Below are 12,680 nucleotides of genomic sequence, written 5' to 3'. Positions count from 1 at the left end.
TGATAGCTGCCAAATGGTGATTTTTCTAACTTCCAACATTCTTTCCTTATTTATTGGCATTCTCCTGTAAGGAAGAGCTTTTTCTTCTCCTCCACTTATTTATTTCTTCATTTATTGTTTTATCAGTATGGACTCAGGTATGTTTATTCAATTTAATGGGCATTAATCCATTGCTGTTTTTATTGTCTTGATGGTCACTTTGACCCCCTGGCTTTTATCTTAAAGATGATTTCTCTTTGGGTAGAGATATTCCTGTCTCACATGTGCTTGGTCCCTTGTTGCTAAGAGTCATCTAATCCCTTGTTTTCCTTTTGTCGGGACAGTTATCAATCCGCCTCCTGTGGCTGGGACCATTTCGTACAACTCAAACTCATCTTCTCTTGAGCAGCTGAATGGAGGGAGCACCAGCCCTGCCTGCAAAGCCTCTTCTGGGCTTGAGGTAAACCCAGGTAAGCTCTTAGTAGGGCATAAAGGAAGTCCTGACTTCTCCTAGAAGCTCCATTACCTCAGGAGTGCCAAAGCTAGACTTAGACTAACTACAGATGGTATATGTCCAGGATTTTAATGGCTGGAAATTACTTTGTTTTAGGCTTCGGGCTATATTGGTTAGTTATTGCCAGGTAACAAGCTAACCCCAAAACACGGAGTCTTAAAACAGTAATCCTTTATTTTCATAGCTCATGCATTCTGTGTGTTGGTTGGTAGTTGGCTGGCCTCATTTCATCTTGGCTGGGCTTGTTCATGTGCCTGCCTTTCAACTGGAGTCTATGTTCTGGGCTGGACTTGGCTAAGGTACTGAAGCTGGAGCAACTCAGATCCACATATTTTTCATCTTCCTCCTGTGACCATTGGCCTGCCCAGAACGTGTTCTTCTTGTGACACTGGCAGAAGCACCAGAGAGTAAGCAGAAAGACACAAAGTCTCTTAAAGCCTAGGCTTGAAGCTGGCATACCACCAGTTCTACCTCATTCTGTTGTCCAAAGCAAGTCACATGGTTGAACTGAGTTAAGAGGCAGGAAAACATACTCTACTCTTGTAGGAAGAACTGCAAAGTCACATGGTAAAGAATGTGGATACCAAAGAATTTGACCATTAATGTAATCTACCACATGGGCAAAACATCTCCTAGTCCTCAAAGCATTTCACAGTTGTAGAATGTTTTGAAGACTGCATTTCTGCCTGGAGAATGTGGCATCAAACAAACCTTGTATATGTCCCAAGATTGAAATAAAAGAAGTGGCATGAAGTAGGGAGAGAAGAGGACCTAAGATGAAGTACCAAATACTTAGCATGTGTGCCATCATCCTCCCTCCCACTTCCATGGGAGACATCACTGATCAATCCAGAAACTCTTTTACTTATGAGATTGGATGCAGCTTCAGATGCTTTCTTATCACTCCAGGCGCATTGTCTATTTGGGTTGGGACATATTAGGTGTAAACCACAGCTATGAAATAAATAGTTCACAGCATTACTTTTGAGGAGTCATGGAGTTTGAAGGCTTCTTGGTCAAATGACTGAAAGCATTCCTATCCACCTTCAAAAGCAACAACTAAAAAAGAGTTCTAAAAATAAGAAACCAACAAAGGCCATTTTGAGTTACATGTAATATGTACGGAGGCATCTTCTACTGACAAGGTACTTTATCGCCACATGTCTTTTAACTAAAGATAGTGAGAATGCTGTATGGAAACATGGTCAGTGGGATTCAAATGTAAGGAATACAATTTGAACATTTAAAAACAAATACGTGTTATGTAAAAACAAATATATGTTATAATAGAAAAAAATGGAAAAACCAAACCTGAAAGTAAAATGGAGTAAAACCATGTAAGTAACATCATGAGAAAAATAGGAGAAAGTTCTCTCTGCCTTTTGTCTGGCCTTTCCATTTTGGGCCAAAAAGCAAGTTTCAGAAATTTTTGATATTTTAGTGTCCTGTTGGTCAAGTTAGAAATTAATAACCAATGATAACTAGAATCATCCTATGCATTTTCAAATGAAGAAACACATACCTTAACACATGTATCAAGTTAAAAAATTATCATAAGAAATATCCAGAATAGGTCTGTGGTTTGCAGTTATGGTGACCTCCTCCTTCTCATTCTTATCTTCCACCGCAACCCCTTACCCTGGTGGGTGGAGAGTTGAGCTAGTCTTCAGTCTTGTCCACAACAGTATTAGAAAATGAATTAGATCGACGTGTGTTATTTGTGTGTGTGTGTTCAAAATCACCCATTGTTTGCTAGGAGAAAAGAGGAAGCTGAATGACTCTCACCCTCTGGAGGAGGCCAAGAAACCCCGCGTTACCGGGGATATTCCGATGGAATTGATCAACGAGGTCATGTCTACCATCACAGACCCTGCAGCGATGCTGGGACCAGAGGTTAGCAGGGTAAACCCGGGCAGCCAGCTGGTAGAGCCCCCTGCTCCCCTGGCCGCTTCAGCTGTGGGAAATGGGAATGGTAATGCTGAGATGGTAGCATGTTCTGCTGCCCTGATTTGCATTTTACGGGGTGATGAGGGTGAGGAGGGCCGGAATAGCAGGTTGAGGGGTGATTCCTCTTGATGAGTACCACCTCACAGGGAAACATACTGATAATGTTGCACAACTGAAGACCTTCCCCCCAACTTTTTATTTTGAAAAATCTCAAACCATAATAAAATTTGCCAGAATCCTGTGATAAAGATTCCTAGACCCTTGACCTAGATTCACTAGTTGTTAGCATTATGGCATGTTCGCTTTCCCTCTGTCTTCTCTGAACCACTTGGAACCATTTCAGAGTTAAATACAGATGTCACAACACTTCACCCCTAACTATTTCTGCATGTATCTCTGAAGCATGAGGCTCTTCTCTTGCATAACTGTGATATAGTTCTCTTTCAGAAAACTTAGCATGGTTATAATATTATTGTGTAATATAGGACAACCTTTTTTTTTTGATAGACCACAGGCCAAATCAAGCTCGCTGCCTGTTTTTGTAAATAAAGTTTTATTGAAACATATTATCTCTGGTGGCTTTTGCACTACAGCAGTAGATCTGAATAACTGAGACAGGGACTGTATGGCCTGCAAAGCCGAAAATGGCTATTATCTGTCCCTTCACAGAAAAGTTCGCTAACCCCTGGTCTAATACGCAACCCATATCCAAATTACTCCTATAATCAAATTATGTCCTTTGTGGTGCAGTAGTTGAGCGCTCAGCTGCTAACTGAAAGGTTGGCAGTTTGAACCCACAGCCCATTTCATGAGAGGAAAGACCTGGCAGTCTGCTCCCATAAAGATTACAGCCTAGGAAACCCTGTGGGGCGGTTCTACTCTGTCCCGTAGGGTCGCTATGAGCTGGAATCAATACCACGGCATTCAGCAGCGACAACAACGTAACATTTGTTGGTGTGGCTGGAAGTTCCATCAGGAGTCTTGTGTCATATTAGTTCTTATCTATCTCCTTAACCCTAAACTGGCTCCCCACCCCTCTTTAGAGTTTCAGAAGACTGACTGAAGAGTCCTGGTGGCTAGTTTTGCATAATACCCCTCTATTTGGATTTGTCTGATTATTTTGACATGATTAAATTCAAGGAAAGCATTTTGGGTAAGAGTACTGCTGTTATCTCATGGCCTGGCATGTGGGGGAGGACAGCTTAAGACATTTCTGGGAGCTCCCAAGAGGTGCAGTGATATTTCTACTGCTATAAAACAGCTTGTAGCTTATTTTCCAAAACATCTTTTAAAGTTTTTTTTAGTGCGTCTCTGCTAGATTAAAGTATCGCTTTTCAATTTTTTCTGTTTCCTTAGGTATTAATTTTAGGGTATTGAGGATAATTCAGAGAAATGGAATGATGTGAGAAGGAAAAATCTTATAAAATTGTCCTTCCTATTTCCTTCTAGATAATGGTAGCCTGCTTTGTTAACTTGTTTTTCAGGGATTTGGTAACTTCACTGAGTAGGTGAGCTCTGTTTTTAATTTATTTTTTCGTTTTTCAGCCGTAAAACGGAGACGCTGGTACTCATTTCGAAATTTGTTGGGTTGATTTAGTAGCATGCTGGAGTTGGCTTGCACTGGTGCACAAACTGATTGTTTCATTTGCTGAGATTTTGTGAGCTGGCTGTTAAATGTGTTTGAAGTTTGAAATTGGCCAAGGTGGGAGCCTTTAACCTGGGCAGCCAGCTATAAAAAAAAAAAAAAAAAAGTTTTTTTTTTGTAGACCGCGAAAATCCTCAAATACTGAAAATCAGGGTTTTTTTCACTGGGGAGCTGTTGGTTGAGCATTCACCTTCACGCCACTGGGTGGAATAGATAGGATGGGGAGCATAAAGTGACAATACAAGGTTGTGTTGTCAGCTGTGGTCGAGTATGAGTCAGCAAATACTGCTCTGGAAAGGAAAAAAAAGTTGCTGTGGCATTGATTCTGACTTATGGTGACCCCATGTGTTTCAGAGTAGAACTGTGCTCCATAGGGTTTTTGGTGGGTGATATTTTGGAATTAGATTACCAGGCCTTTTGTCCAAGATGCCTCTGGGTAGTTTGAACCTCCAAACTTTGGGTTAGTGGCTGAGTGCTTAACCATTTGTGGCACCCAGAGATACCTCTGGAAAGAAAACTGTCCTCCAAAAAGAGATGTTAATATTATAGACAAGATTGTCACTATTGAGCCTAGAATGAGAATTTAGGATCTGGCATCTCAAGGGTCTTTTAAAGCTCAGTTAGATGGGGATGCTCTAAACCAGGGTTGACATATAATAGCCCAGAGGCCGAATCTGGCCCCCATCTGTTTTTTTTAAATAACGTTTTATTGAACCACTGCCAAATCCATTAGTTTACATATTGTCTAAGGTTATTTTGATGCTACATCAGCAGTTGAGTAGTTGCTACAAAGACCTTGTAGCTTGCAAAGTCTAAAATATTTACTATCTGGCCCTCTGTAGAAAGTGTGCTTGCTGCCTATCTAAACCAAATATCACCCATGTACATTCTGACCTTTCAAAATGCTTTACTTACCTTTTCTATTTTGTCATCATAACTGTGTGTGTGTGTGTGCATGCAGGACCCTGGAGACCCACAAAACAAAGAAGAGAAGCTTTGATATGTTTCACCCCCACTGTCTGATGTAAGAACCATCTTAAGACACTCATGTAACTTTTTCCCATCTCCTGCATCCCAGACCAATTTTCTGTCAGCCCATTCGGCAAGGGATGAAGCAGCAAGGCTAGAAGAACGCAGAGGTGTGATTGAATTTCACGTAGTCGGCAATTCCCTGAACCAGAAACCCAACAAGAAGATCCTGATGTGGCTGGTCGGCCTACAGAACGTGTTCTCCCATCAGCTGCCTCGAATGCCAAAAGAGTACATCACGCGGCTTGTCTTTGACCCGTAAGTGGAGCTTTGTTTTTCCTTCTTCCTGTGTCCTTTTTAAATGAAATGGGAACTACTTAGATAGTGAAAGTGAGCCACAGTCACCCACCGAATCCTGCAGCCTCCTGTCATGCAGTAGATATAGAACTGTGTTGAGCCATTTGCCACGTCTAAAACACCTAGCTGAAGTTTTCAAAAATTTACAACTTGTTGATGATAATGAAGCTCTATATTTTACATTGCTGGTGACAAAATACAGAGCACTTGAGAGAACGTAATACTGGAAGATTTTCTCCTTCTTCGTAGTAGAAACATTCATGGTCTTGGTATCTTAAGTAGGTACCACTGTTGCATGGGTCTCCAAATATAGGAAAAATTTTTGGGATATCAGACAGATTAACTCTGGAAATCCATTGCCTTTTGAAGTAAATACCTAAACTTCTCTAACTGAATATATATTCACATACAGAGTCCAACAGCCTATGTGGACTGTTACCCATGCAGGTGACAAATCAGAGTGATATTTTAGACAGGGAAAAAGTCTGACAGGCTCCTGTCATGCATGTGAATTTTGTATTGTTTTTCATAATGTTTCTGTAATTTTTCTGAGTAAGATTAGACTGTTCAGAAACATATGCTGTGTTTGGCCATGCCTTCTGAGTCTACCTTCCCCCCACTCTGTGTCCCTTGGCATTGGGTATACCATTTCCACCTCTACTCTGTTCATTATTTGTAAAGCTCAGACACTAGTCTAGGTGACTGCACTTAGTTCTGAGGGAAGCTCTGATGAAGGCTTGTGTAGGCAAGCTTGCTCTAAAAAGTCCATGTAAAAGATTGGTCCAGTGAGATAGCAGCTAGATGAAGGAGTTTTCCTTAGACACTCAGGACCTGCCTCCCTCCCCTGCTTTTCTTGATTAATAAAGAATACCTCTAAAAGTATATTTATATAACTGAGATAGGTAAAACTCTGACATAATCTTATTCTTTCAGGAAACACAAAACCCTCGCTTTAATTAAAGATGGCCGCGTTATTGGTGGTATCTGTTTCCGTATGTTCCCAACCCAAGGATTTACAGAGATTGTTTTCTGTGCTGTAACCTCAAATGAGCAAGTCAAGGTAAGGGCAATCCAAGATTTTAGAAGAAAAGCAGAAAGTGGGGCTTCTCACTAAAGCTGCAGAACTTGGGAAGGTCTCTCTGTGCCATGCCCAGAGGAGGTTTCAAATAGAGCCCAGGACTTCCTGAGAAGAGTCCTCTCACTGTGAGTGTATTGTCTGTATATGAGAAGAGTAAATGGTTCCACCTGCCAGTGGGGTGGGTTCTTCTAAGGATTTGTGGGAGCCTGGGGCAAGGGCCAGAGATACCATGTATCGGATACATGCAAGTCAGGTACAGTCTATGGCAAATGAAGGGATGTTTGAAAATAAATCTCAATGTTCAGTGTTAATTTCAACAAACACACACACACAACTGGAGATGTTGAACCACTGAGGAAGGATATGGTGTGATGTGGATTAGGAAGATAACTTAGGCAGCTTACACTTCAGAAAGATTTCTTATGACCTTGTCTTTAAAGAGGGGACAAGGACTAAAAAAGATACTCTATAAAGAAGACGTGAAAAATTTGAAAAAAATCTGTGAATGACTTTCAGACATACTCATGTTTAGTTTGGAATGTGGTATGTGTGTGTATGTGGCTAATGTATGTTCCCACTTGTCCTTGGCGTGGGTCCCTACACTATCCCCCTATTTATTCTAGTCTAGCTGGAATAAACTAGACTCCCAATAGACAGAACTCTCATCTAGACTTTGTAGTGTACTACTCTTTTGCTCTTATGAAGAGAGAACTAAGAAATGTGTCTTTAGAATTCTCTTATTTGGCATTTTGGGTGCCCTAAAGAAAATCGTACAGAAGTGTTGTGAGCGGTGGAAAGATAAGTAGCTCAGAATTAAATGGTTGCTGAGAAAAGTCATTGGAAGGTCTGAGGAACATTGTCAAAGAGAAATAAAATACGTGCTGTGAATGTGAACCATATATGTGATTTTGAATTTTCTGCTAGCTACGGCACTGGGTGGGCTGGGTATATTAAATATAAGAAAGCAAAAGAGATTTAAAAATCTCCTTTATTTTAAACAATATATCCAAAATATTATCATTGCAACTTGATTTCAATGTAAAGAAGAATCAGTGATGACATAATAATATATTAATGAGATATTGATGAGGAATCAAGTGTGTATTGTACACGTACAACACATGTCAATTTAGCCTGGCTACATTTCAAGTACTTAACAGGCTCGTTGGCCGGCGGCTCCTGTATTAGTCACTGCATGTCTAAGGAAATCGCTCCCTCCTTCAGCTACAGAAAATCAATGCCATTTATGAAAACCAAAAATAAGTCACTGGAAGGTATCATTCTCTGCTCGGTGGCTACAGCCAGTACTGTGGGTACCTTTGCTTTTATTAACATCTTTACTGTCTGTTCTCAGTGCCAGTTTTAGCAGCTGTGATGTGTTTATTCTCACAAAGCAAAAGTGGGGCTTTTGTCTTTGACTCATACCACTAATTAATCAGTTTCACGTTCATCATTCTGACTGAGGAAGGTGAAGACCCAGATTCAATTAAAACATTTCTCTGGCTCTTTTTCAAGAATTCTGACAGTATGTCTTTAGATAGTGCTGTTCCTGTGTTTATGACTCTTTTTTTTTTTTTTTTTTGCTAAAGTGAGAAACTTAGATCCAAAGGTCCAGAGTTTAGGAACTCAACCTAAAAAGAAAATTGTTTGACTTGTCATAGGGAGAGGAGTGAGAAAATTTCCTTGGTTTGTAATTTCAGAAAAAAATTGCATGATTTTTGTTTTCAAAGATAGCTATACCAGGCAGCTTGTTTGGAGAGGTTGGTTAAGGTTGACTTGGACCATTTTAGGGACACCAGAGAGAAACTAAAGGCATTTAATATGAACTGGGCACTTTGTCTTATTATATCCCAGAAGGGCAATTTGTTTTTTTTTTCCTAAACCATGTAATTTTCTGAAGACTTGAAGGAAGGTGGCCAAACATCACAGACTTAGTAGAAAGAACTAGAAAAAAAAAAAATCACTTCTTAAATAAGTGGCTTGAACTGTAACTTTAGAAAATGAAGACAGTTTTTCTAAACTGAATAGAAAGGATGAATTTGACCAAAGCCATGTATTTATATCTATATATTTTTTAATCGTTGTAAGAACCTGCTATTTAGTAGGAATAGGAATGGGAAAAAAAGCTATTAATTTACTGGTCTCTTTACTGTCCTGTGTCATTAACTAACGATTAATGAACAACTCCTGAGACAGGAGACTGCCCTCGAGATTTCCACGTTTGCAGGCTCAGAGTCTAAAATAAAGATTACTGAGTTTTGCTGACTTATCAGTGCTAAATGACATAGACTCCCATGAAAGCTCTGTGGACTTCTGCTCCAGCAAGGAGTAAAACTGAACTGGTTTCTGGGGCGGTAATCCCGTTGCCATTGTGTCTGTTTCCAACTCATAGCAACTGTATAGGACTGAGTGGAACTGCCCTATAAGGTTTCCAAGGAGTGGCTGGTGGACTCAGACTGCCAACTTTTGGTTAGCAATTGTAGCTCCTAACCACTGTGCCACTAGGGCTCCTTCCAGGATGGTAGCACCTGTGAAGAGAGAAATTTTATAAGGGACATTTACCAAAAAAATTTGTTCGAGTACATTAAAACTCTTGGCTAAATGGTACTTTAAAATTTGTGTCGTTTCAGAGAATCAAGCTTACATACAAATTCCCTTAAATGCTTGCAATAAGATTTATATATTTTGCTCAAGCACAAGCAAGATAATATTAGAGAATTTACTTGAAGTGCATCACCCAGTGTTAGTATGTCTTTGCTATCTAAGAACTACTTGGACTTGATATTATATGTAACTTTAAAGTAACATGGCTAATGCTTGTTTATCATAATATAGTTTTAAATGAACACAGTAGTTACCGAATTTGGAAAGTTAAATATAAAGGCATATAAACAAGGAAAATAGTTCTGGGGTTAAATTCTAAACTTTTACTTACAATAGCTTAATGTTGTTACCGCTTCTTTAACCAAAGAACATTTAAGCCACCACCACTGCCAGGCACATTGTTAGATACACAGTGGGTTCAGTGAAAAGACACAGCCTCTACTCTCAAAAAAAAAAAAAAAAAATTTTTTTGAGTCTAGAAAATTTCCTGGAATGTTAAAAAGCGTTTTTTGAGAGAAACATCATTGTTCTTCTTGCGTAAAATAATTGGATTTTGGGTGAAGGGGAGGTAAAGAGCTATAAATTTTCTAGCTCTATTAACCCTTACAGGATGGTGTACATAACAAAAGCCTAGCTCTCTTGCATTGATCACATCTATGGTAAAATGAGTTCCATCCAGAAAACACGTTTTTTACTCATTTCTAGATGCTGCCATTCCTAGGTACACGAGGTTCCCTCCACCAGCCAACTCTTTTGTCTCCCTCAGTTTTTTTCATTTTTCTTTTAAAATAATTTTTAATTACACAAATAATACACAAATAAGTTTTCAGATCAAGCAGAAATCCCAGTTTCCCCTTCCTAGCTCATTATTTTCAGCTTGGTGTATATCCCTCCAGGTGCTTCTCTATTGATGTACATGCATTGAAGTTTACCTGTAAGGGGTAACTGTGGGTTTTTTTGGTCATTGTTTACATAAATGGAATTCATGCTGTAGTATTGCTCTGCCTTTTTTTTTTTCTTTTAGCTTACCATGAAGTCTTAGAGATCTTCCAACCTTAGTGTATATGTATGATGATTTAAATTTATGTTGACATCAATTAAAATTAAAGTTCAGTTCCTCAGTCACTCAAGTACTCAGTAGCCACACGTGATTAGTGGCTACTGTTTTGGACAACACAGATAAAGAATATTTCCATCATTTCTGAAATTTTACTGTTCTGTGCTGATAAAGACCTACTTGTTTTTTTCATAGTATTTCCTAATGTGAATGTCCCATCGTTTATGTAAACCATTTCTCTGTGAAAGACATTTATGTTTATTTCCTGGTATTTTTTTTTTTTTAATCACAAACAGTGTTCTGCTTGGAAGTATTTTTCTGGACACTGAGAAGTAGAATGCTGTGTGAATAAATATGGGCAGTTTAAATTTTAAAAATTATTTTCAGATTGCTCTTCCCAATGGGTTTACCAATTTACATTTTTACCAGCGGTGTTGGAGGGTACCATTTCTCCCTATCCTTACTGACCCTAGGTGCCGTCAGGCTTAAAGATATCTGCTATGCAGTTGAGTGAAGTATTGTGTCTCATGACACAATACTGATTACTATTGAGGTTGAACATCTTTTTATTTCTTGGCTGTTAAAATTTTCAGTCAACTAATTCAGATCCTTTGACAATTTTTCTTTTAGGTTGTCTTTCCTTTTTTGAATTGATCTTTAGAAGATCTTTATGTATTCTTTTTCGTATTATTCATTTTGTTGTTGTTGAGAATATACACAGGAAAACATACACCAATTTGACAGTTTCTACATGTACAGTTCAGTGACATTGATTGTGCTCTTTGAGTTGTGTAACCATTCTCACTCTGCTTTTCTGAGTTGTTCCTCCACCATTAACATAAACTCACAGCCCTCTAAAGTTTCTCTCTAATCTTTCAAGTTGCTTTTGTCACTTTGATCTCATATAGATAGTTCTTTAAAAGAGCATAATCCTGAAGGCAGGCATTTTTCACTAGTTAAACTAAATTATTGTTTACTTTCAAGAACAGTTCAGGGAATTTTTTTTTTTTTAATTGTGCTTTAAGTGAAAGTTTAGAGAGCAAATTAGTTTTTCATTCAAAACTTTATGCACAAATTGTTTTGTGACATTGGTTGGAATCCCTACAGTGTGTCAGCACTCTCCCCCTTTCCACTCGGGTTCCTTGTTTCCAGTTGTCTAGTTTTCCTGTCCCTTCCTGCTTTCTTGTCTTTGCTTTTGAGCAGGTGTTGCCCATTTGTTCTTGTATACTTGATTGATCTAAGAAGCATGTTCCTCATGTGTGTAATTGTTTTATAGGCCTAATCTTTGGCTGAAATGTGAACTTCAGGATGGGCTTCACTTCTAAGTTAGAAGGGTGTCCAGGGGCCATAGTCTCAAGGGTTCCTCCAGTTTCTTTCAGACCAGTAAGTGTGGTCTTTTTTTGTGAATTTGAATGTTCTACATTTTTCTCCCCTTTTGCCAGGGACCCTCTATTGTGACCCCTGTGAGAGCGGTCGATGGTGGTAGCTAGGCACCTTCTAGTTCTTCTGGCTGGTGAAGGGCGTGGTTCAGGTAGTCCATTAGCCCTTTGGACTAATACTTTCCTTGTGCCTTTGATTTTCTTCACTTTCCTTTGCTCCGGACAGGACGGGACCAATAGATGTATAGTAGATGGCTGCTCCCAAACTTTTAAGATCCCAGATGCTAATCACCAAAGTAGGATGTAGAACATTTTCTTTATGAACTATGTTATGCCAGATGACCTAAATGTCTCCCGAGACCATGGTCCTCAGGGGATGTTTTTAGTTTAAGGTTTAAAGATGATCTCAGGGGTTCATCCAGCCTCCATGGCTCCAGAAAGTCTAGAGTCCATGAAAATTTGAAATTTTGTTCTACATTTTCCCTCTTTGGCTTTATGTATTCTCGATATTAAATCTTGTGTCATGTATGCTGCAACTGTTCTCTCCTAATTTGTCCTTTTTTTATGGCATCTCAAATTGCTTATAGTATTTTAAGAAGTGTTGAGATTTGAAGTAGTCGATTTAATAATCAACCTTTTCCTTTATGCCTTTGCATTTTATATTTTCTTTTGAGAAGCTTTTCTGTACCCTTGATTATAAGTACATGTTTTCGTAAATCTTCTTGTAATACTTTTATAAGGGTTTATTTTCCCCTGCATTTAAATTACCAATTAATCCCTATCCTTATTTTCCCCTTGACAAACTCTTTTAAGGCTTAGCTTGAACATCTTCTTTTCCTTTTGTCCGTGTTCCTCTCACTCAGTTCAGTACCTTACATCCTTTTTCTCTATTTTAAGTACAAATGCATCACTCTGTACCAGTGCTGCACGTTAGACATACAATGTGAGCCTTAAATGCAAATCATATTATAATATTAGGGTTTCTAGTAGATACATGTGATCACCATGAGTCCGAATTGACTCAATGACCAGAGTAGACATATAACCTAATATGTTCAAAATAGTGTCATTTTAATATGCAATTAATATAAAATTTTATTAATGAAACTTTTCTCCTCTGGTGTGCATTTTACACTTACAGCACACCTGAA

The 12,680-nt window shown here is 38.8% G+C and overlaps 1 protein-coding gene across 1 annotated transcript in view; it reads left to right on the top strand.

Annotated features, from left to right (window-relative positions):
* Positions 1-12,680, top strand: part of KAT2B (lysine acetyltransferase 2B) — a 105,498-nt gene that overhangs the window by 69,729 nt on the left and 23,089 nt on the right. Inside the window, exons 8-11 of the mRNA XM_049871108.1 lie at positions 324-449; positions 2,250-2,386; positions 5,164-5,372; positions 6,345-6,471. Of these exons, the coding sequence (XP_049727065.1) occupies positions 324-449; positions 2,250-2,386; positions 5,164-5,372; positions 6,345-6,471 (599 nt within the window). The remainder of the gene's footprint in view (positions 1-323; positions 450-2,249; positions 2,387-5,163; positions 5,373-6,344; positions 6,472-12,680) is intronic.

This window comes from Elephas maximus, chromosome 27 (genome assembly GCF_024166365.1).
Source record: "Elephas maximus indicus isolate mEleMax1 chromosome 27, mEleMax1 primary haplotype, whole genome shotgun sequence".
In the NCBI taxonomy this organism is placed as follows: domain Eukaryota; kingdom Metazoa; phylum Chordata; class Mammalia; order Proboscidea; family Elephantidae; genus Elephas; species Elephas maximus.
This window is presented reverse-complemented; position numbering and strand designations above follow the sequence as displayed.